Here is a 25221-nt window from a genome sequence, read left to right on the forward strand (position 1 = left end):
GATAGTACTTCGTTCAAACTTTCTATACTTTCTTTATTTTTCATTTGTACATTTTTGAAATACATATTTTTATACCATACACATGGTGAATATTTTCTATGTTCACATTCCGTATTCCTCTAGAGGTAACATTTAGAACAGGAATTGATTAACTGTTTCAATGAGTTTATTTTACTGTTTCGAATATAGTCTGCACAATATTTTGAAATATCAACTTTATTTCCACCTTTCACCTTGGAATTAAAACAATTGTTAGAATTTCTGCTAGGGAATAATTAATTGTGTTTCCTGATTAAGTCTAGCCCTAGAGATGTCGTTTGATAGAATTGTTTTAATCCTTTGTTTGCACCTGATAATATAATGAGTGCAGGTTTAAAAAACTGGCTTTCCATAAAACAATTATAAAACACTTCCTGAGACACTTATCTATGTGATTCCCAAGTTCAGAAGTCTACTTTTTCTTGAAAATGGCCAAAAGATACGCAAAATTGCGACAAGGCAGCTTGCAGCAAAGAAAGGATGATGATGAGGATACAAATGTGCAGATACACAAATGAAGGGAAAGTAGGAAAGGGTTGCATGTGACAACTGGTTGACTACAGAACAAACTGCACATTTCTCGCTTAACTCCACCAATGCTGCATCATCTAGCGTGAGTGCTTCAAAGGAAGAGGACTCAATGCTGGCATCAGCTCAGCTGAGGGAAGAAGAAGGAGGGAAAAAAAATGGAGATGCATGTGTATGGAAAAGTCCTCTTCAAAGTACACCAAATTTCACTACTTTGATTTTCCTGAACTCCATTGAAAGTTACGTCTTTGTGATCCCCTGCTGTTTGTAAGGATCATTTAACTAATCATGTGCCCTTATCACTACATGAAGATCTAACAAATCGACATTTTTGCCATAAAATATACCTTGTATCTTTTGCTATTTTTGAAAACATTCACATTTAATGTTTTTATTTATTTATTTATTACCTGATTAGTTTGCATTTCCTGATTTTTCTTTCACATAGCAAGGACTTTTCTCTGCTTGTTTTGTAACAGTTTGTTTTATAATTTCAGCTACGGCATTTTGCAGGGCAGTGTTTTGGTTGCGATGTTTTTTTTAAGAGATGATTTCAAATGTGTTCTATTTATATTGCAGACCTTTATATTGTAGACCTTTAAGCAGAACAAAATACTCCATGCTTCCTTCTGGGTGTATAAGGTGGGCATGCCTAGACCAGAGCAGGCAATGACATGGCACACTTTTTTTCTGTTGGTAGATATTAAAACAGCAGATTGCGGGACTGCAGGAGGAGTTCAAGAGAAACAAGTCCTGCTGGCATGCTGCCTACGGCAAGCTGAGAGACCAGGTTGAGATGCTGACCAGGCAGAACATCGAGCTCCGAGATGAGCTCAGAGTTTCAGAACATCAGAGATGGAAAGCAGAAAAAAACACAGAAGCTGTGAATTTCGTGGACAGAAAATCAGACACCCCGGTATTGGAAGATTTTCTCTGTTTAACAGCATCTGAAAAATTCAGGCATAGTATCTCTTTGGAGCTGGCATGTGTGAATACTGTTCCTCCATTCCCGCCACGATTAGCCTGAAGGGGGGAAATTCAGCTCTGTAGTAAGCCATGTTAAAATACTCTCTTACTATGGTCCTCTTCCACTTGTCCTTAGTTATCCATTATAAGGGGACCTCTACAAGATAATTCAGCCAACCTGTCTTAGACATTTATATCGGGGCATATGTATCTCTCCACTAACTTGGGAGTTTAGATAACTCATTTACATTCAGTGCCTAAATTTGTTTAATATACTTGTAGAATTACTTGCTACCTTACTATAAAACTGGCTAACTTCATTTAATGGAGTTAAAGGTAGAAGAGAGTTGTTACTCACTTCACACACAGGAGACAGCAAGTCTTAGTGAAATTAAAAGGTACAGACTAGAATTCAAAAGGCAGAATTCTGGTTTGAGTGGGTCATTTCATCTCCCATGTATTCAAGGGAGAAAAATAAGTTCCTTTAGAGAGAGATCAGTTTCATCCTATGTGTATCAAGGTGACAAGACCAGATAATCATCTTCTAGATGGTGCAGCCTGGTGAGATGAAGCCCACTCTTCCACAGACTGGCTGAACCTAGGAGAAAATAAAATTGCATCATTTACTCCTAGGTATTTCCCTAATTTGCAACTCTAATTTCTAGTAATATATCTTTAAAGACATTAAAACCACTAATGATTGCTTTATGATGTGAAGAAGTTTTGATCTCTATTTGATTTTAATGTACTTGTTAACGCAATTTTTCACCTATCACTATTAAGTTCCATTGAAAACGTCATTTCAAGTTACATTTCACTTTAATTTTCCCAAACTTACCTGTTCATATGACTCATTCTTTTATAGACTGTGAAGGTCAGAAAAAACTCTTAGTCAGTACAGAATGTAAATATATAAAAATTACAATAAAAGCAATTATAAGCAAAAGCTAACTGACTTCTGATGCAGGTCAGATTTCTGTATTATTTCTACTGCTTTGGGACATTTGGTGATGTAGAACTACTGCTCAAGACACAGAAGATTTTTGTTGTGCGAGAGTAATATTAGGATGCTGTATGTAAAGATGCTAGGATGCCATATGCAAAGATTCTTGTGTCTGATATCAGGGCGTTTCAGTCCATAGAGAACAAGATGCTGAATTTAATTCATTGTGTTTAAATATAACAGTATTTATTACAAAAGAAAAGCTCAAAGCTCAGATGGCTTTGAGTGTTGTTTGATTCTACTAGCTGTGCCTTCAACATAAAATTGTGTATTTATAATAAATTCTCCATTAGGTTGCAGAAGCTATTCTGCAAGAGACAGCATCTTCTCCCAAACAAGAAGAAAGATCATGGAGAGATAATCACAAGAACTACAGCATCTCTCATGTGAGGCCAAAGACATCTTTGCAGAAGCATCTCTTTAGAGATGTGAATAGCAAGGTATGTACTTTTCCATAGTTTCAAATATTTATCAAAGAGAATGTTATTTGTAATCAAAATTTGTGCAAATGAAAGTCCCTGTATAAGCATGGCCATGTTTTCTGGCAGTGCAATTGTGCTGTGATTCAGAACAACTTCACTTGTAGTTTTTTTCCTGGTTTTGCTGTAGCAGGTGACAACACTTTTTTTCCTTTTCCAGAATCGTCTGTTGTTTCCAGATATGCTCTGAATTAATTGTACTTGATACTCCATGGATTGATTTTACAGAGGACTGGCATACCTTGCCTCAGCAAACCATAAATGCAGTATTTTGCTATTTGAGGCCTCACTTGCCAATAAGCACTAGTGGCCTTCCTGCCTGATACAGTCAGAGGGAAAAGCACTTAGTTTTTCACAAGCTGTGGCAAGTCAACTCAGTATGTCAAGTGAGATGCTTGTTTCTGGCTGCTCCTCCACAGCCAGTTTACCATATTTCTTATACATCTCACTGTTTGGAATATATAGATATCTAAATATCTTGTCATGCTTTTCTTTCTCTTGGCTTTGAATTTCTTGCTTCTTATTATGAGCATCTCGATTATTACAAGTCCCCATTCTTCTTTTTCTGCACAGTTAGCTGAAATCTGTGCTTTGTTCAAGTGAACAATCTCTGAAACTCTTCCTACTTACTGGAAACTAATCTTCTGCCTCCATCGGCTAAAGCAAAACTTAGCTCAGGTCACCCAACACACTGTTCTCTCTGCTTGTTTAGGGACTGAGATCAATGTAAAACACGTCAGATGAGAAAGGAGGCAACTATTCCAATGTAGTGATCATGACAGTGTGCGGCTTGAAAGTCACAAGACGGTGGCTTTAGAGAATCCTGCATTGTATGAAAAGAGATAATGATGAGAATTACTATAAACTGAATATGCTTAAAAGAGCAGAATCAGTCACATGTTAAATAGTAGCTTCAAAGAGGATGCAGGTATTATGTGCCTGCCTTCAAGACTAAGCAATATGTGTTCTTTATAAGTCAGAGGTTGAGGGTTTAGCTGCAGGAATTTGGTTTATTTGTTCTATACTGATGTCAGATCTCCCCAGTCCCTTCTAGAGCTGGGATCTCTCTATTCCTCTGTGTTGCAGTGGACAGAATTACAAGCCAGACAAATAATAGGGTCTATAATATCTGCAGTTAAAGCGGCCAGTAAAGTAAAAAAAAAAATCTATTTTTGGTAGCTTACCCTGGAAATTTTCAAGGTATGAAAGAGTTTGTTTCATCTGAACATCTCAAGCACTCTTGCAAAATGAGGAAAAAACAAACATTTGTTCTACATAGAGACTCCCTAAGACCTACTGAGTCAATTTTCCTCTTGTGGCACACAGCCACATGCAAAAACATTTGTGGCTTCAGCAACAGTTCTGAGAAGGGGGAAGCTGAGGACAGCAGACTTTTGAGCTTGCCATTATCTGAGCTTTCACCATCCATCCAGCATTGGATCTAATCCAACTGGAATCCAGTACAAGCAGGAGCTAGACTGGTGGGCATAGTGCCCACGTGTCCTGAGTGAACTCTGAAATGTTTGACAGAGACACATGTTTTTTATCGGATCTGATGTCAGAAGAAGGCCTTGCAGTGAATAGAGTGGCTGCTGATTATTGGAATCTAGAGTTGAAGGCTCAGGTACATGGAATTTAAACAGAAGCCCAAAATCTGTGTTGTAACCATAGATCAGAACATAGTGACTCACTTGCATTTCCTTTGTATTTCAGGTCTCTTGCTAGCAGGTGGATGCCTTCCCTCAAAGATTCTATGAATCTGGACAGTTCTAAATTTTGGACATAGATAAAACAAACTCTCATGCTGTTCGTGTCCAGAGTTGAGAAACTTTGCATGGGAGTGCATCAAAGTGAATGGGATAACCTTGAGTAACAGAAGTAGAGATGCATGCCACAGGGACAGGCTTATATCTCTATGAGATATTTAAGTTAAAGCTACTAGGACTGGTGACTTTTATCAGCTGTAATCAAGAAGAAAAAACAAGATTTAACATCTGACAAAGCTAATAGAATTTCAGGATATGTACAAAAACAACTGGGTAGCAAATCTGGACAATGATCAGTACAGATTAAAGACAGATTTTTTTAGAAGACATGATTTTAGGAAAAAAAACTATATCTGAGAGATGTTCTGCATCTCTGAAAAACATATATTCTTGTTCCCTATAATACTTTTATCAATGATGATTTCTGTTTGTACCGTAGTACGACCTAGCTGGTGAGAAAGGGGCCACTTCAAGCAGTGCTTGGGTGAGACAAGAAAAATGTCCATTTTAACTGCATATCATTAGTGATTCTTTCAGAATATGGCTTTAAATGTGTATGGATTGGTCAAAATGGTTAATATTTATTAATTATGAATATTTATTGACAGAAATTGTCTCCAAACAAGCTGGTTTCTGAATGTATCACGTTATACATTTGGCAGGAACAAGCTGTCAGTTTCCTGTCAGACATGCAACTATGGATAGATGTTAGTGATTTCTACGAGAAAAGATACATTCATTTGCACAGGTGGGCAGTTCTACTGAAAGGTACACTGATAACATTTATTAGGGCTTTTCTTGGAAATGTTTCAACCAAGGTCACATGCACTTACTTCCAATCTTATTAGATGAATTTTACTATCCAATCTTGCAAGGGATTTTTATGACCTTTAAGGATGTTATTTCATTGATATGAATGTTCTTCCTGACCATTTACTAATTCTGAAGCAGGGAATTATGAGTTCTGGGAACAGGTAGGCGGACTTTTGTAGCATTAGAACTTTCACTGCTTTATGCTGTAGTATTTCTTGCTTTTTCTCAACTTTTTGATCTGTTAGTGGGAACGCAAATTCTATGTGATACAAACTGTGATACTTGAAGGTCACAAGAAATACCTATTTATGGGAATTGGCAAATGAAATATTTCCAGGACAATTTGATTTGTGTCAGAATGACAAAGAACTATAACTATTAACATATGGGAGGAAAAAGCTCATTAGAAAATGTAAAGAATTATTGTTGGGTGTAGGAATCGAGGAGAATGTCATATTTTTAAAGTATCTCTGGCCTAGGTGGGCCCTGAGTACCAGCACCTTCTCCATTGCATGCCTGAGAGCATAGATCACAGTATCACAGTATCACAGTAGGTTTGGGATTGGAAGGGACCTCAGAAGATCATCTAGTCCAATCCCGCTACCAGAGCAGGAACGCCTAGATGAGGTCGCACAGGAACACGTCCAGGCAGGTTTTGAATGTCTCCAGCGAAGGAGACTCCACAACCCCCGTGGGCAGCCTGTTCCAGTGCTCTGTCACTCTCACTGAGAAGAAGTTTCTTCTCAAATTTAAGTGGAACCTCTTGTGTTCCAGCTTGATCCCATTAACCATTGTCCTATCATTGTTTGCCACCTAGAAGAGCCTGGCTCCATCCTCATGGCACTCACCTTTTACATACTTACAGATATTAATAAGGTCCCCCCTTAGTCTCCTCTTCTCCAAACTAAAGAGACCCAGCTCCCTCAGCCTTTCTTCATAAGGGAGGTGCTCCACTCCCTTAATCATCTTTGTTGCCCTATAGATCTGGGGACAGAGGAAGAGGAGTGGGACTCCAGCAGTTTGGGCTGAGATTGGCTTGAATTGCTGTAAAACTGCACCATTAGCTTTTCAACTTCTCTCAGATCACTTTGGAGTTTCAATCTTGAGACCTTTAGCAATAAAATGATGGCTTATGATCTCTTCGTTTCTATCCTTCTGCAATTTCTGAGATAATATCTCTTCATCAAAAAGTTTTAAAGGTCTTTAGTACTATATAATTTGTCTTGATTTGAAGTCCCAGGTATATTTTGAAAGTTCACTGATTTGTATTTGAAACAATGATCATATTTAGAGAACTCAGGCATATTCACAGAATCTGTCTGCAGAAAACATCTTTAAATTTAAAATACAAATCGTATTCCATTAATTCCATTAATTTCTGTACTTTTTAGTGTCTGTGTCTGAAGGAGTTCATCAGTTACCTGTCTCTTGCTCAGAACCATTTTATGGTTGGAGGAAAAGATTTAGCCTTTTAAAATTTTACAATAGGGTTTCTTTCTTGGCTTCTTCCTTGTAAGCACACCCATTAAATTGTAATGTCATTTATTAATATAAATAAGGGATTAATATCCACAACAACAACAACACATCACCTAAATTTAATTGATCAAATGAAGAAAACTTTACAACTGTCAAAAAATGGCCATAGTGACTGTTGTCAGTGAAGTAATTGTGCAATCCTTCTGTGTTTGTGCTTTGTTAATTCCATGTCCCTTGAGTTCATGGGCTTGGGCAAATGAAGCCGATGGCAAATATATTCTTTCCATGGACTGTTTACACTCACCTTCCCAATAAGCCACTTTCCTCTGTGTGAGACATTTCAAAATCAGAGTACCTGGTACCATTTCCACAGGTTTTTTGAATGCTCCTTTGTTTCCCATAATCATGTGCTCACTCCTAGTCATTCACCAGATCAATGCATTAGAGATTCTTCTGCTATCAGATCTGTTAGACAAGGACATTGTTCTTGCCATTTCTGGGATGACTTCAGCAATGTGGGCAGTGAGACTATAACTTTGTCTCATACTGCCAGATATTTCTGCATTTGGTTCAGTACCTTCAACATTTTGACTAGGCAAGAGTGCAGCCTCAGTTTTACCGTCATACCAATGTAATGTTTTCTTTGCAGCTGTCAACAGTGATCATACAGGAATATCGTACATTTCCTCTGTGCTCTGATCTAAGGTCTCCAAGAAAAATCAGGGAATTTTCTCCAAGCAAATTGGTTTGCTTTTGAGCAGCTGTGATCTTTCCAGTCTAAATATCTGATACAGATTGCTTGAAGCTGTTCATATCTAATTTCCTTCTGTGGCTTATATCTGTTTGAGGGTCCTATAAGGCTTGTGCCAGTTTTAATTGATGGAGAGGTGTGAGGGCAAAATGTAAAAAGGATGGACAACTGGCAAGTAAAAATGAACTCTCACGCAATATATTTTACTGGAGTCAGCTCAGTTGTGGTGTTCCAGGGAGGGATATTTTTCATGTTGCTGGACAGTGTGATCAGAGCCTGAGAGCAGCTGTTGATGTCACACTATGTGCCTACAATTGCCCGCAACTTGCATAATTCTCCAAGTACAGAAAAATGTGGGAAGCGAAATAACATCCAGATAAAGTTTTAAGTATAAAATGTGTGTGTGTTGTGCATATGCCCACATACAAAAATCAATATTTTCCTAAAATTTTTAAATGCCTAATGATGCACCTGTTGCAGAAGCATTTTTAATGCTATTTGAAGATGTTTATATCAACTTAATACAAATGTATTCAAAATTTTCAGGCAATAAAAAGCTCTGTGCAAAAGACTGATCCTTTGAGACTGGTGACAAAGGATCATCAAGAAAAGAAACCATCCAAGTGGTCCCTTGGCAGAAGCACAACACCAACTGGCAGAATGCCTCACCACGAAAGACCTTTTGAACCAGGAAAAGTAAGCCAGTAGCAAGGTCTATTTAGGCTGCCTTTATTTTCTTTTTACAGTATTGTTCGGAAGCTGGATCGAGATCATGATCCCTACATAACTGTTTCTTGGTCTTCTTTCCCTGGTACTGCAGTTTTTTTCAGCAGAAATTATCTCAGAGACTGTTCATACACTGAGGTATTCAGGTACCTGCAGGCTAAAGCATGTGTGAATGCTTTGAAACCTGCCACCCCTGCCCTCAGAAGAAGTTCAGAGGTCATCACAAGCACCAAGCATTGGGATATCACATGAGCCGGGAGCTCCCTGGGGATCAGGGCCTGGGAGCATCAGGGGCTCCCCAGGGGGTTTTGTCAGGGAAGGGCCCACCCCGTTGTCCCAGTCAGGGAGAAGGGCAGGCTGGCAATGGGAGTCAGGGTCAGGCCAGAATACCAAGTGTCAAAGCCCATAGTGATGAGGCAGGTCTGGGGTTACATCACAAAGTCAGTCCATGAGTCAGGGCTGGGGTTTCAATCAATAAAGTGCATGGCCAGGCTCAGGCATGGCTGCAATGCAACCCAACAAGGACCAAGTGTGAGAGCCACAGCTGAAATGCAGTTCCTGAGAAAAGAAGGGTGTGAGTGGGGACTGTCTCAGGCTTCTTCTAGCTTTCACCCACATCTCTTTCTTCACAACAGTCTGAACCAAGATTAGGCACCTGCACCATATCAGCAGGTTCTGTGCACAAGCAGCTAAAGTCCAAGGAAATGGAAGTGCATTCCGGCCATGTCACTGTTAGCTCCCATGTTGTAGAGAAGCATGACTGTATGTCAGGACCTCTCCATTTTGCTGCAGGTTGTACATCAACTCTCTCTGACTGGAAGAAGAACAGATGATAGGAAGTTACCTGGAGCTGTCTCACATCAGCATCATTTTAAGGAGCCTAACTTATCTTCCTATGTGAAAGGTAAGATTTGTGAGAACTTTCTGCCTGCTTAGAGTGGTCCGCAAATGACTTGGAGACACTGGTCCCCAGCTCTTGGCTCACAGGCAATATGTCGTCAGTAAAATTCTCCTATGATTCTTAGATGAATTACAAAATTGTATTTTACAAGAGAGGGAGAACAGATTGTGCCATTGGCTGCAATTTGCTCATTTAGTTTGCTGTCCTGGAAGCCCAGAAGGCGGAGAATGGACATGGTCTGCAGGTCTGCATTGTCTTTGGTCCAGAATAAAGCACCTTCAGGAGGATGAGCAAGCCATTAGCAAATACTATCAGTATAAGAAACAGTGTCTTACAAGAATCTGAGAGCTAGCATCTTTAAAAGTCTTCTGAAATAGGTATGGAAACATGTGATGCAGCAATTTTCATATGCTTTCAATGACCCCCTTTCACTTTTCTTTTTTTCATAGGCAGGCTGTTGCCCATTTCTGATAGCTCAGAAGACATGCCTCTCTCACATAACCACAGCAACAGCACTTGCAGCTTTGCACTCTGCAGTAATGATGAAGTAACTGAGGTATTTCACTATGTAACTCTATCAAATAATTCAGTGAGTCTGTGATCTTAGTTTTCATAGATAGCATGCTAACTCCCATTTAGCTGGGAACAATATTGTCCTAGTTTTATTTTCTTGCCTCTCCTCATAATAAATACATTCTTTAAAGCAATATTGCTATGGATTCAAATAATATAGTAGATTTCCTTATCAATATATTCCTGTACAACCATTGGACATCAATAAATTTATGTTGCTAGTTAACATTTTAATTTTGGCTCAGGAAGAAGAGACTCTTAATCTTAAAAAACTGGAAAAATCACTAAAACCTCAGAATAAAGTGGCTTTTGTGACCACACACAGGAGAAGTGGTATAACTACATATGACAACAAAGTACCTTCAGACAGTTCTGCTTTTCTGGATGCTGAAGCAAAGGTTTGAGTAACTTATGGTTCTGGCTTTTACGTGGTCAGCAGCTATCTTCTTTCCGTTTCTGAACTGAAATAAAACACACCAAGAAAATCTTCCATTCCCATTTCCTATGCTATGCAATGGGCACAGAGCATTAGGGATGGATATGGCAACTTAAAGCATTGTACTTACAGCTTTATACTGGAGCATATCATTGCCCTCTGGAGAGTAGTACTCTCTGTTCTTTGGATCACTCAATTCAAAACACATCATGTCTTCCAACTGTAATTAACATTACTTAGTAACTGTTCTAGATGCTAAGTGCCAGATGTGAATTAACTTAAGGCTCCTTTATAAGGCTGCTGAACAGTGCAAAGAGCACTGACTGTAGCCGTAAATTGGACGTGTAGCATCGTGAATAGTTACATAGTTAGCACTACCTACAGATAAGAACCATGCCATTTGTTTTGGAAGAGTGTGTCTAGTTAATACATGTACCTTTTTTTTTGCAAATTAGTAACCCAGTGTTCAGATATATTTGTTCTTGTGTTTATTCGCTCCATTTCCTATAGTGTAGTTTGACCAGAATGTACTCTTGTCCCCTCAGTTTTGGACTTTCTCTATGCTATCTTTTGCTCTGCAAACTGAAGTTAATTGGAGTTAATGTGCAACATTTCTAGTTATGACTGAAATTCACTACAAATGAAAATTCATTACAAATGCAAGGCAATACCAGAAAGAGGGGCAACTTTCCTCTGTGTGTGTGAAAGTAAACATGGCGTTTGCATATTTGATTAAAATATGTTAAAACCAGTTCTGTTTATATAACACTGACTGTGATGTTTTCATTATACAGCCTCCAAAATCAATATTATCTCAAAGATCGGTATTACATCAAGAAAGAAGAAAAAGTGAGGAAAAGGTGCAGGAAAAAATAGAGTATCGTGATGGAAAGGTGAGATAACGTAGGATGCAAAATTACTTGCAGAAATCACCAATAGGACTGTAGTATAGATGGGAATCACTACTTTGAGTAGCCAGAGACGATTATGTCTCCAATTAAGTGTCTATTCCTTAAAGGAGAGCTAAAGTGTAAAGTTCCCACCATGAATGGTAGGCAATATGTATAGCTGATGGGCTGGAAATCGAGTAACCAAATTATTTTCTTGTCTCTGACATAGATTTGCTCTATGACTTTCACCAAGTCCTCTTTGTTTCAGCTACTTCATTTGCAGGTTGGGAGGAATGATATGCTTACCATTAGAGATGTGCTAGTGGGGTAGTGATGGTGTTTTGTAGAGCAAGATTAAAGGCTGTACTTTTATTTTCTTGGAAGTGAGTCTAATGGCAGTGAGCTGTGCCAGCTGGACACCACATGTGGGAGATGCCTTTTGTTATAGACAGCTGGCTACACCTGTAGTAGCATCAGCAGAGCTGTGCTCAACGCAGCCTGTCCAGTTTGCTCAAGCCACCTGTCAAAATCCCCAGCAACTCCCCAGTTGCACTTTGAGATTGTTTCCAACTGTGCCTTATCCTGAAGCCCATAGCTCAGCATGGCAGCTGGTTTTGCCCCTTTTCTGGAAATACCTGGGACAAGCAGGCAATTCTTGCTGGTTTCCCGTTGCATCCCTACACTCATTGACACCAAACTGGATAATTCGTTCCTGAGTGGCCATGACACCTTTCCTGCACAGCACCTCAGGAATGATATTGAAAGGCTGTTTCTGTAGATGAGTCCATGCAGTGGAAATCTGGTGTCTTGCTGTTGGGAAAGGTTGTCAGCAAGGTGACCAAGAGAACTGGTGCTGGTTTCCCTGCTGATAGGCAAGCACTCTTTCCAACACTGTCTCTTCTCATCTGGGCCAGATATTAACTCAGTCCCGGATATTTCTTCAATTACACTACTCTAAGCAGGCTCCTCCGATTAAAACATTCCTGTGACACTGGTTGAGGGTGATCTCTGACAAATTGCAGTTGTCAATTCTGGGTAAGGTTTTTGGCTAGATAAAGTTGAGACAGTAATTCGGTTTCTGTGTCTGTTCATTTCTGGGCTTCTCACGCCACCAATACAGGCATTGATTAACGGATAACTTCCAGTGAGCAGTCATAGAAATAGCTTTTGCAATATAGCAGTTGTTCAGGGAATATTGGTTTAAGATGACAGTTCTTTTACTGCTAATGCTGAGATGGGCTCTGTGAAAGCTTCTAAAAATCACATTTCCCTCTTGTAGAAGTAGAAAATACAGTATCTGTTGTTTTGATCCTCAAAAGAAAAATAATTGTGAAAAAATTTCACTCTGACATTTTTACCACTGGATTTTATTAATAAAATTGAGTGTTGGGCTGGACTTTCTTGTGCAACTATAGAGAGAAGTCAAAAGGGGGATTGATACCTTTAGAAAGAAATATTAACTCTCATTTAAACTATATGGAACTTCTTGCAGCAATGCCTTTTGTCATAAGTAGGTGTAAGAACATATTTCCATTACAAACTAGTAATTTTTAAATAAAATCATTTCTAAAAAACTAAAATCTTGCCCTCAATAACCATTACAATGACTGTTTGGGGTAATACCACATAGATTTCTCTCAAGCATATTTATTCCTTGTTTTTGGTTAGGAGGTATTCCCTTTTTGTGGAGAGTCTGATAAAATTGGAACTATATGGCAGAGCTATAGAGCACCTTCTGATTGTCTTCTTCCTTGAACTTCAGCAAAGTAACTATATTATGGGATTTGATATATGCTGAACAAAAGGAGCTGCCATAGTAATTCCAGGAAATTGATTAACCAGTGGCTATGATAGGTATGAAGTCTTCTTTGACCAATGCATTGTTCATAGAATAATAGAACATAGAGCACACTGATGACATTATTGCCAGCTGTTGTTAAGAAGTCTTCAGCAATTTTGTAGATCTCTGCATGTAGCCACATTTTATTTGGTAGTACTGAATGTCTGAACAATCTTACATTACCTGAAATGAAATAGTTGTTAACATATGTCAGCAGTCTGTCTTGATACATCAAGTTCAGTCACATTGGTTCACACAATCCAGACCAGGGGTCTCTTGAGTGACTTGTGTGGAATGTGTACCAACATATGTGAAAGTAGATACAGCCAGCAACTCACTGAAGTTGGTGAAGGAAAACACTGAATGGCTTCCCTATGGCCACAGGGCTGTGCGCTTCACCTTGCTTAACAAAAAAGCAAGGTGGTGGGGTGCAAATGTGGACTGAGTGCTAGAAGTGAGTTAATTTTGTGAAAATTACTTTTGGTCTCTTTTACGCATAAATGAAGCAAAAATAATGTACCTGTGCTGCAGAGCCAGCTTTTGAAATACAAAGGCAAGTGTGACTTACTTCAGGCTCCAATTTAATTGGAAGACAGTGCAATGTTACTAATTTCCTTTAACTTCATTTACATCAGATGCTCTATGTGTTTGAAGGTAGAAGAGGTGCTCACCGATGGACGCCGAATCATCACTTTCCGCAATGGTACTAAAAAAGAGATCAGTGCTGATAAAAAGATGACTACGATCAGCTTTTTCAATGGAGATGTAAAGAAGATCATGCCAGATCAGAGAGTGGTGTGTAACATTGTTTTTTCTTTAAGGAAAATTAAATTACTAAATGATTTTCCAACAAGGTTGTATGATTTATCTTGATCTGTTGATTCTGAGAGAAATTTATGAGGAAGGGTGTTAGTTTAAGAACCATGAATGGTGGGACTGCTTCATCTACAAGGACAAAAGTGGAAAGAGAAGAAGGCAACAGTCAAAGGAACAAATGGGTAGTTGGCCAAGAAGATTAAAGGAGACTGAGAGAAGGTGAAGGGCAGGGGCAGGCATCTGAAGCAAGGACTGCATTTCACACATTTCTCATGTAGGCAGCACAGGGGGTTCTTCCTTCTTGGTATTACATAAATATAAAATGTTAATAATAATTTGAGCTATTGGGGAAATAAGTGAGGCCTTGGCAGCAGTGGGACTATTTTAAACTAATAGTGCATGGATGGGAGCCAAAGCAAAGAGATGGGAAGATGACTTCTGTGCATGCACTGTTGTCTTGTACAGCGATGAGGAGAGATGTGAATGAGGGAAAGGAACAGCAATGCAAACATAGCTACTTTTATGGATGGCAGATACAGAAAAAGACCTTAAATTAACTTTTTTTAAGCTGGCTTATTTTTAAGCATATTGTTATGGTTGAATCTGCTTATGCAAATATTGTGAATATGCTGCAAACACTTTACTCTCCTTCCAGATTTATTATTATGCAGATGCACAGACAACCCACACTGCTTATCCAGATGGCCTGGAGGTGCTGCAGTTCCCTAATAATCAGATAGGTATGCAAGAGCTCATAAATGTGAAGTACATGTACAAGAAGGTTTCTGTTATGAAAGTGTCATCTGATTCTGACTCCAGCAGACTGGGGTTTCTTTCTTCTCAATTTGCATTGTCTTTGCATTTGACTTTCAGTATGTTCCATCACTTTACTGCTCAGTTTCCTCCTACAAAGCAAAGATTACAATGGGGTGTAAATGCATCTCTTCTAATTTTGATTATCTGATTATGTGATCCTTTCATTTCTTCAGCAGTATGCTGGATATCATTTCCATCCTCACTAAAATGTAAAAAAAAAAATCCGATATAGATCTGTGTAGCGCAACATGAAAGGATATTATAATAGACAGACTTTTTACACCTTCTTTTCCACAGAAAAACATTATCCTGATGGCACACAAGAAATTGTGTTCCCAGATCACACAGTGAAATGCCTCTATAGTGATGGATCCAAGGAAACTTTTTTCCCAGATGGTACAATAGTAAAAGTAGAAAAGTAAGTCTCGAGTTAATTACAGGAACCAGGCATTGGGCACAGGTACAATGATAATGGCATTTAAAACTGTGGTTGGATTCTGCATGGCTGGGAAACTTCCAGATGAAAGGAGAAATTATTTGTAAGATAACGAGGGCTTTGCTACAATGAGGCACTGAAAATTTGTTCACTTCCACCTTGGATGATAGATCACCATTTGTCACTGGCAAAGGGACTGTGAAATATTCCTCAGTTAGTTCCATGTAACTTTACACTGGTCAAGGTTACTGGGAGATGACCAGTCATCTATGTTAACAACAGGACTTCGGATGAGGACTTCTGAGCTATATTGCTAGCTTTTTGGCACCCTTTCTGATCTCAGGCAAGGCATTTCATGTATTATCTCTCAATTTCTCCGTGTAAAATGAGGAAAAATAACAATAGCACTTTCTTAGACATGCCTCTTCTGGGCTTAGGGAGGATCCTGTTGTAAAAGATTTCTTGCTTGCAAAGTGCCTTGAGAACCCTGTATGGAGAAGTCATGTAAAAGGCAGATCCCACCATTCATTAGGTATTATACTATGTACTGAAGTACTTTTGTATTGAAATCTTATTGTGAGATCAGATCTCTAATGCCAACCCACATAAATTCTGAGGTGAATTACAATGTGAGGAAGTTATTTGACATTATTTTCCACTTCCATTGTGTCGCATTAGATGGCTCAGTGAGACAGCTTAATAACAGATAGTGCCTTCTCATCACTTAATTCATTGCTGTTTCTCTCAGGAATGGAGATAAAATAGTGACATTCAGTAATGGCCAAAAGGAGGTTCACACTGCGCAGTTCAAGAGGCGGGAGTACCCGGATGGCACTGTAAAAACTGTGTACTGCAATGGCAGACAAGAAACCAAGTACTCCACTGGGCGAGTTCGAATCAAAGATGAGGAGGGTAATATCATCCTGGACAAGAGGTGATTCCTCCCATCCAAGGGTGGCACTGTACGTAAGTAGCTCAACCTATTTTCCCATCACATCAGAACTGTTAAGAAGATTTAAGCCTTGTGAAAATGAATGGATGGATCTGTAGAGCTGAAATTTACTTTGGTTGGGTGACTGGTGCTCAGTGTGGAATAACTTTACTCAAATGAAATGTATTTCAAGTGAAACTTGAATGAAATGCAGTCATGTATGTCTCATTAAAATAAATGTCCATAGTACTTTTCATCAAAGTGCTTGTTTCATGATACTGATCACACTTCCCTTGCTCTTCCGCTAGTTTGTGACAAAAGTGGCTAAAATTAAGAAGCATGGCATAAGAACCTCAAATCTACAAAGTTTTTTGCATTTCAGTTCAGTGCTGCCTTCTGCTGACTAAAACAAATCTACATTTGTTTGTTTGGGATTTTGTTGTTGGTTTGGTTTGGTTGGGGTTGGTTTGTTTGTTTTGTGTTTTTGTTGGTTTTTTTTTCCTTTTTCCTCTCTTAACCACCATTAAAAAGGTGGAAGCGACTGATGTTTTCGGTTTGGCTGGGTTCTTTGGAGCAGAAGATCCCAACGTGTATCAGGCCTTAAAATGAGCTGTACATTAGACCAAAACCTGAGCAGGAGTTCAGTGAACAGTCACACCTCTGGATGTCTCTTCCAATGTAAATGATTCAATAATTATATGATCATAATCTAAGAACTCTGTCTCATGCATTTGAAGACAAAATGTAATGTTTATTCAATTCTAGTCATTATTCTGGATGAAACAGCCCTCTTTTTTTCCTTCAACACTCTTTCATCAGACCTCCTCTGCGATGCTTTGTTTTTAAATTAACCTCTCTCACTACTGCCTTTATTCTGCCAGTAGTTGAAAACTGGTCAGTGAATCCTTCCAGCCTCAAGGCTCTTTGGATTACACTTGATACCTAGGAGAACAAATAATTTATCACATGCTGCTTTCAACTGCCTTCCCCGTAGACTGCATGTCCATCATCTATCTTGAATTTTTCCAAAGCACTGAAGCATTTCCCTTGTAGACTTCAACTCATTCATTACCTGCTCATTGACTAAGAAGGCCAATTATCTGCTCATGCCCTTCAATTTCCTTAGCAACAAACACACTTTCATAGCATGCTGCTTTAGCTTTTTCTCATACCTAAGTGCAAAATAATTGCAATATTATGGAATTTCTCTTTCTTCTCTTCAGTTTCTAGTGAGTCAGACTGTCAACAAATCACCAAATCACAGAGCATCTTTGGAAGAAATGCATTGAATACAACAAGAAGCATTGCTAATATTGATCATACATATGCTGCAGTTTATTAATTTAATCATGATACCCTGAATACCCATGCAGTTTTGATGTCAGCTGGTGTGATAATAGAATTGCATTGTTTTTCCTATACTCCTGTATAACAAAGGAACAATTTCTAAACCTGTTCTTTTCACTACTGAAATATTTAATATATTTTATGTGTTTTGTAAAAAGAATCTCTAATTAAAAGAAATCCAAGAGATGATTCTTTTCCACGTGTTTCACCAAGAATTTCAGTTCAGTGATGCCTTTTACTCACTAAAACAAATCTACATTGTTTTTTGTTTTTTTTTTCTTCTCAATTAAGCATCACAAATGAAGTGAATGTGATTAATGTTTTCAGTTTGGCTGGGAAACTAGATGTGATACTAATGTTTTGTAGAGGATCACTGTTTTTATTCCCAGGAATTCCTTTAAACAAAAGGTCCCTGTTCTCCAGTTAATATGCTGACATTCTCTTTGTTTCCATAGTAATAGAGAAAACAGGCTTTATTTGAAGCTTTTAGCCTTAAATCACCATTTGCCATTCAATAACCTGTGTATATAATCCCTTCCAATTGTAAATCAAATAAGGAACTATTTTATTTGTATGCTGCTTGCTCCTTGCTTCATTAAGCACTCTCTGCTGCACTTGGAGGAAGCACTCGGATTCTGGAATAACGAGGGCTGCGATCCCGCACAGGTGTAACACATGAGGGACATTTGAAAGGCAGTCTGTAAAACTGTGTTTGTGTAGACACACGTGTGCAGGCACCGTGCTGATGTGTGCAAACACGTTGCTGACGTGTGCATTGCCCTGGTTGATGCCTGCTTACAGGGAGCTTGTGATGGTACCCAAGTATGGGCCTGGTTCTACTTTCTGGCATATCAATGGCAAAACTTCCATTGGTGAAATCAAAAGGTGAGACTACTGGAGATTTCATGGTACTTTTGTCAACCAGTGTGTGGTCACCATTTTTACCAAGATGTCTTTTTTGGGTAATATTTTATAGCGTAATAGCAAATGGATTATTGAAATAAAGGGCACAAATTTGGTTTGAAAAGGAGAAGACAAAAAACCACCTACATAAATGACAAGCTCTGTCAGGTATAAGTGGGAGTCCTACACAGACCAGTGATGACACATGCTACATTATTTTTCTCAGGCTGATTCTCACAACCTATCTCCTCCGCCTCCCACTTGCATTAGTGAACCAGAAGCAGTAATGACCCTACCAGCTATAGTTCATTGTTGTAGGAAAGCAATCCAATTTAAGTGTGACTGCATACGTTCTTAAACTGTAGCAATGCACATATCTACTTTACTATGGTTTTTGTCCTAGAGGGTTCACAGTGAAAATAATTTATGAATCCTTCAGGGAGATAGAACAGTTGGGAAACCCCACTTTTCATCTTTTCACAGGTTTTCTGGCATTAGCGCAAGGCTGCTACAGCCATTATTTGGCCTCAATTTTGATTCAAATTTAGAATACGCTCCAAGTTCTGAACAGTTACTTCAATTCAAACAGCTAAGGACAACAGAGATGCACAAGGGCAGGGCAGTATTTTGACCATAATTTCAAATGCTTCAGTTCAGCATTAGTATTTTTCCATGCACAGTTGATAGCAAAAGTTTTATTGCAAGCAAAACAAAGCTGCCTAACCACTGTACCCACCAGGTGGCTAATTCAGAGCCTGCGAGAGACAGGTTTGATCCAGTCTTCTGAATGTGACGTCTGCCTCTGTTACCTTGGGAAGCCTAATTATTTCTTTATTAAGAGTTTTTCTGAAACAAAACACTAGAGCAGCATATACATTTTTAAACAATTACTTTCTCTAAGAATTCCTACAGAATCCTACTGGTAATAAAATGGAAGTTATTTCATACTGTTGTTTCATACAATGTAAAATTAATTTCTGGAAATGAATGCTGGGAAGCTCACTGGATTCTTTGAAAACATGATAATTTTGTGTCATTCATATTACCTGCGCCTTTGTAAAGTGAGTGCATGTTGAATGTTCCCCATGTAAAGTGACTGGTTTTCCAAGCCATAAAGCACCCTTAGTTCAGAAAAGAAAAGAAGCAAAGATCATGGAGAAAAATAATAAACAAAAAAAGTAATTTCTGAGAATGTTTTGAGAAATTAAAATCTCCATTTTTATTCTAGGATTACTTTAATATTGCAAGAATTACTTAAAAAATTAGTATTTTAATTTTTAAAAATAATCTTTCATGGAAATAGCTAAATTACAATTTTAAAATTGTGTATTGTTTGAGATAACTCTCTTTTAAATTCAGTTTCAGTGTACATCTACCTCCTTCAAGCTGAAGTTGTAATTTATGATATGGCTATGCAACCTACCACCATGAATTTACACAGAAGTTAAACATCCTACCCTTTTCTTTGTGTTCTGCTCTTTTGATGGTAACTGTTTGCTCACTAATTTGTTTATTTCCTTTATGATGCTCTTTACATCTGTCCCATCCTTGGAAGCTTGAAGTGCAGCTTCATTGAAAGGAAAAATAAGGACAAAATCTCCTACCCGGGGGATAGGTCTCTGGTCTTTATCAGAAAGGAAATAGGGGCGTGTGGTCAGCTTCCACTTGCAGAAGTCAGGTGTAGGTAACCAGTGGCTCAGCTGGTCAGATTTGTGTGGAGAATACCCAGCTCCTTGGAGCTGCTTATTTTTAGCTTCAGCTTTTTCTGGGGAGGGTGTTTTTGGCATGTTCATCCTTTCCCGCATCTGGGAAGTCAGTGTTTTTCTTGGATATGCTCTGGCAGTTTTCTTGCTTGGGTTAGCCACCTTACCGGTTGATCCTCTTGCAGCCTGCAGGGCAGGTTGTACAGAAGAAGCAGAAGTACATTTAGCTACTTTTTGGCAAGTGAGTAAGCCAGGAGCCTCCCTGGTGGCACTCTCACCCGCTGCGCTCCAGGGCACCCGTCTTCTACCAGCCTTTGTCCCGGCCACTTGGTTTTGCCTGAAAGCGTCGATCTGTCTGTAGTTCAGCAGTTCAACAATATCATGAAGAAGTTTTCTCTTCACAGTGTCATCAGTGGAACAGTCTAAACGCAAGGCTGGGTTGTAGTTGACTTCTAAAAGCCATGGCTTGAACTTCTCATCAATCAGGATGTCAAAGCCAAAGAGCTCAAAGCAATTGGAAGCCACTGGTAAAGGGGTTACTGCAAGCAGGGTGAGAATCACTATGTTATTGATCTTCTGCCAGAGGAGCATGTCATCAACCCCAAATATTCGAAGGTAAGAACGAAATTTGCTGAATGTCCATTTGCTGCCACAGCCAATGCCTTCCTTATATTTTTCATATGAAGCCCCGTATTTGTTGATGCTGGTGTTCGTTAGGTGGGCATAGACGTTGTCCAGAGAACCAAGGTCAAACTTTTCCGTAGCAAACCTCACCAGTCCTTCTTCATAAGTGTAAATGGTGAGGGGGCAAAAACTAGTGACACAGACATAGAGGCGCAGATCTAGTTTATACCCTGAAATGAGCAAAGGGTTGCTAATGTACTTCTGCACAATAACCGTACAGTCATATACTAAGTCTTCAATGTCTTGGAAAATGAGTATGCCCCTTCCCCGGGAAAGACCCACAGGCTTGCAAATCCAGTAGCTAGATCTTCTGCCTACTGACTGCCTCTCCTTGCTGTATTCTGATAAGAATTTGATGTAGTCATTGGGCATGATGAACGCCACTGGACTAAATTCATATAACGCTGATCCATATGATCCCCTCATACGTTTCAGATGCCTTGCCAAATAGTCTTTTCTGGTGATCCGGACAGCTTCTGGGTAGTGGTTGAGCCTCTGCCAGGGTTTAATGCTGTGGTGGTCTGTCATACGGAAAGGTGAGTTCCGCCAGTACAGGTTCCAGTCAGCATCATCTTGCTCCTCTTTGTCAAATTCAGTCCAGCCGCGCTCCAGTAAGACCTCACGGACTACTCTAGGGGCATTCTCATGGAGACGGAACACCAAAGGCCTCCAGATCTCTCTTGTATCATAGTCATCTGCCATAATTTCCACGTTACTAGCTGAAAGGAAACTGAATCGCCAAAGGAAACAATGAAACCAATACCACAGATTGTGCTAGCAGGCATCACCCTTACTGTACTCTTAATGCCATCACTGCCAACATATGAGCAAAGCATGTCGCCCCATTTGTTTCTATGGTCCACAACTGAGAAGTCAAAGGCTGTGTTTCAGCTCAAAGTTATGCAAAAGGGCATAAATTCCAGATAGCTGTAAGGCAGCACAAAGCATTGATTGCTGCAGAGATATATGTCTCCACCCTTTATTTACTTTTTTCTTTGAGGCAGCTTACTAGAGCAGTAGTTATCTCAAAGCTTCTCTTATTCTTAGATATCTAAAATTTTCTTTTGGTTGGTTGGTTTGTTTTTTTTTGCAAATGCCTTCTGCTTAACGGTCATAATTTTGCACTGCTGAGACATTCTGCTAATGTGTTGTGTTATCCTGCTCTGAGTAAACTCAGTTAAGATTATAAAGTCCGATGCAAAACTGATGGCAGACAGCAGGAAAACACATATTGATATCAATGCTCTTTTCCTCCTTTGATATGAGCTGATTTAACTCACTGATAATGTTCTGCTATTCCTCCAGTGAGCTCCTCTCCAGATCCTGAAAAGTAGGGCACATTCTTGTCTCATTGCTTTTCTCTCAAGACAACAATGTTCCATAGAAACGTAGGTAGATTTTGAATGAAATACCATTTCCCATTATCTATAGTGGAAGTAGATTATGGCCCCTGTCTATTTTTATGGGTAAGAAACACATTTTGAGTTACTTTGGGCATAGCAATTCTCATATAAACCGTTCATGAAGTGTGCTTTTCCCTCCCCAGCTAGTTCAAACTAAAACATGTCCTACTGGCTGGTGGCAAAGGGGGCAAAAAAAAGTCCTCTGAACCTGCAGATTTGAGAGTGTTGCTGTCTCTCTCAGTTTTAATTTCCTGAAACCCTGTAAACCTACTCCATGAGGATTAAACTTTGTGTTTGGAATGGAGAATGTCTTGGATGAAAGAAGAATGTTTGTGCTGAGGACCATTCTGATACAGTATTAACACACTGACCTTCACCTCCTTTCAGAAAATAACAAGCAGAAGATACAAAGTGGGTGAGACATACAGTAGATACAACTCCTTTTACATCCTACTACCAAAGCGATATCCTTGCTTTCTTTTCAGGTTGAGTTTTAGACTCCGGAATGAGTATTCTCTGTCTTCCAAACAATTACAGAAACCAAGGGAATATGTCACATCTGAAAGTACCCAAAGCAGTGTGCAGCTGAGTTGGCCAGGGGTGCTTTTTCTGTGGAAAAAATTATGGTTTGTTGAAATGCAAAGCTTTTTTCCAGAGAACAAGAGTAATCTTTTGCCAAGCCTTTGGTCCAGGATGTGAGGAATGAGGCTTCTATTGGAAGTGGACCTCAGGCCTCACTAATGGGCTGAGACTGTGGCCAAAATCTGAATTTCTGTGTAAGATGACTTTTTATATTCCAAAGTAATACAATAGTAATATGAATGTATGTAATGATGTTTTACAGTCAGATTTGCAGTACCATTCCATCTCAGGTTTAAGCTAGTGTTGGGAGGGAGCAAGATCTAGATAGCACTGGGATTATTTCTCTGAATCTCCTTAGAGATCAGAGATTCCCTCCTTGTACAAGCAGCAGTTGAATTCTCCTTAGTGAGAGCTTTCCTTGGGTGAGTGGTTTATAGGAACAGGAGAGAGAGATGATAAGTAGGTACTGAAGTGCAGTCATGATCTAACAGGACTTACATAAAACACCATGAAGGGGTAAGCAGTCTTGCTGTGTCTCTCGCAGTCACTGCTTCTTTACAGACCTCAGAAAGCTGGTGGCTTGCTGCATAGCTTGCACAGAAACCTCATGTGGTGGACTCAGGAAATGTTTGTTATCTTCACTTCCACTTTTTTTCCAGGGAGTTCTCTTTCCTGTCTGCTTATTAAACAGCACTATGTCACTCAACAAAATGAAAAAAAAAAAGGAGAAAACTAAACAAGTTTTATAGTAGTTGATTCACAAACTTGGGCAAGTATAACAAATTAAAAAAATTATGTAACTGAAAGTAGCCATGCTAAGCATTTGGATGTGTCAACTTACAGACTGCTATTAGCTTTGTCTTTTCTGTGCTGCTCAACATTGCTACTAGCAGGTTTCAGTGAAAAGCACTGTTGTACATGAATCCTGTGCCATCACACTCTCCATTAGGTAATAATGAATTAAGCTGTTAGTAATGTCTGAACAATGAAGCCTTCTTTGGTAGTTTGTTCATGCCAGCTTGTATTTATTGAACACCTTTCATTCCTCTGGCATTTGGGGAGTACTTTACAGGTAATTGGCTCAAATTCCCTGGTAATTAAGTGTAAAGAAAATAAAATATTTCAACTAACAAAGAGCACCTATCTGCTTTTAAGGATGTCATATCATATAAGCAGAAGCTCATGAAGTGCAATTATGAAACAGTAACTCTAGGATAAAGCATTGGTCTAAATGAATGAAAACAAATTTCACTCCCCTTACTCTGTATAAACATGTGCCCAAATGAACACCCATCTCCTCATTAGCCTGCATTCCCAAGGGCTTTGTGTTCAGCCCACTCCTTAATAACTTGGAAATCCACTTGTGTGTTTGCAGACATTTTTCCATAACGCAAAAAATGCTACAGCTGTTTCTGACAACATTCAAGTTTAACACATACCTAACGCTTCTGCCAAGTGGCACCCAGATGCAGAGACCTTCCCCCTGAGGACAGCAGGACGCTGTCATCTGTGACCTCACGGTTCCGAGCCCATGCAGTTGTGCTGATGTCACAGCAGCAGACCCTGCACCAGCATCCCTGGGGAAGTGCTCAGGTGAGCTGGGGCTTTGTGATGGCCATGGCTGCTGCCAGCAGTTCATGTGTTCCAGTCACTCAGTTTTACACTGAAGGGAGGAAATACGATCCTTAATGGCTAGGTATCAAATGTGGTGGTTTGCCAAGCTAACACGGAATGTCTCTGTGTAATTAGAATGGTGCTTTTTCATGTCAAGTGTTTAATTCCTCAGAGTGACAGGCCACAGCACAGGTCTGGTAGCTGCCTGCCTTGAGATTTAATTTCAGAAATACCCATTTTAATCATTTCTTGAAGCGATGGCTTCTGTCTGGCACACCACCCAGGTCCGCCCTGTCTGTCTCAGGCTGAACAGCTTCCTCCCAAAACTCTTGCGGGCTGGCGCCGGCTTGCAGGCAGGGTCTGGGGCTGCTCACCCACCCGCAGCCGCGCACCCACCCGGGCATCTCTGCACACACGCTCCGAGCGCCCGCAGCCTCTCAGCGCTGCGACGCTGCCAGCAGCACGAAACGCACGTCCCCGAAGACGCAGAAGCGCGGCTGAACTGCTCCACATAGCGCTCAGCTTAGCAAAAGTGTTAGTATTTAAAGCCGTGGCGGCTAGTTATGCCGGGGCGGGGGCCCGGCCGAGCTCCCCCCCGCCCCGACTGCACATCGTACCTGTGCCCGCCGGGGACCGGGGGCCTGCTCCGCTTTCCGCCCGGACCGCTGCCAGCCCCGCCGCCTGCTCCGGGCCACCCCCGGCCGGAGTAGCCAGCCGAGGCGGGCGGCGCCGGCGGAAGGGCCGTCGGGCGGCCGCGGTCCGTTGCCTGGTGATGGGGAAGGGCGGGGGCGGGCGG

General features: G+C 40.0%; 2 protein-coding genes across 35 annotated transcripts in view; one reads left to right on the forward strand and one right to left on the reverse strand.

Moving 5' to 3' along the window:
- LOC102084790 (centromere protein J) overlaps window positions 1-19556 on the forward strand; it is a 39018-nt gene extending 19462 nt beyond the window's left edge. For 11 of the 16 annotated variants that reach the window (XM_065057618.1, XM_065057632.1, XM_065057624.1 and 8 more), the window contains 11 exons: window positions 1268-1483; window positions 2830-2976; window positions 8371-8520; window positions 9343-9454; window positions 9901-10007; window positions 10270-10422; window positions 11255-11353; window positions 13845-13985; window positions 14662-14746; window positions 15120-15240; window positions 16007-16771. In XM_065057618.1, coding sequence (XP_064913690.1) covers window positions 1268-1483; window positions 2830-2976; window positions 8371-8520; window positions 9343-9454; window positions 9901-10007; window positions 10270-10422; window positions 11255-11353; window positions 13845-13985; window positions 14662-14746; window positions 15120-15240; window positions 16007-16196 — 1521 coding nt within the window. In that variant the 3' untranslated portion in view covers window positions 16197-16771. Of the gene's footprint in view, window positions 1-1267; window positions 1484-2829; window positions 2977-8370; window positions 8521-9342; window positions 9455-9900; window positions 10008-10269; window positions 10423-11254; window positions 11354-13825; window positions 13986-14661; window positions 14747-15119; window positions 15241-16006; window positions 16772-17412 lie in introns of those variants that run through there. The other 5 variants (XM_065057621.1, XM_065057620.1, XM_065057626.1 and 2 more) reach the window with 5 other exon arrangements.
- On the reverse strand, window positions 13-25182 carry TTLL2 (tubulin tyrosine ligase like 2). Of its 19 annotated transcripts, XR_010471459.1 has the most exons (5): window positions 25043-25176; window positions 23310-24474; window positions 10385-10485; window positions 3646-3838; window positions 13-2131 (listed from the first exon to the last, which is right to left on the reverse strand). XR_010471459.1 is itself a non-coding variant. In XM_065057635.1 (4 exons), the coding sequence occupies exon 4, from the start codon at window positions 21526-21528 to the stop codon at window positions 19873-19875; it is 1656 nt and encodes a 551-aa protein (XP_064913707.1). In that variant the 5' UTR covers window positions 21529-21556; window positions 23310-23512; window positions 24251-24474; window positions 25043-25176; the 3' UTR covers window positions 19634-19872. The 19 variants fall into 19 exon arrangements, 10 of the variants coding, with proteins under 10 accessions (XP_064913707.1, XP_064913709.1, XP_064913710.1 ...); XR_010471464.1 differs by lacking the exon at window positions 23310-24474 and having other exon boundaries at window positions 25043-25182; XR_010471458.1 differs by lacking the exon at window positions 3646-3838.
- Window positions 25183-25221: the final 39 nt, after the last annotated feature.

This window comes from Columba livia, chromosome 3, assembly GCF_036013475.1.
Source record: "Columba livia isolate bColLiv1 breed racing homer chromosome 3, bColLiv1.pat.W.v2, whole genome shotgun sequence".
Classification (NCBI taxonomy): Eukaryota; Metazoa; Chordata; class Aves; order Columbiformes; family Columbidae; genus Columba; species Columba livia.

Bases quoted from the DNA above. Each gene is read 5' to 3' on its own strand.
- TTLL2 (XM_065057638.1), bottom strand. From the start codon at position 21,528: ATGGCAGATGACTATGATACAAGAGAGATCTGGAGGCCTTTGGTGTTC.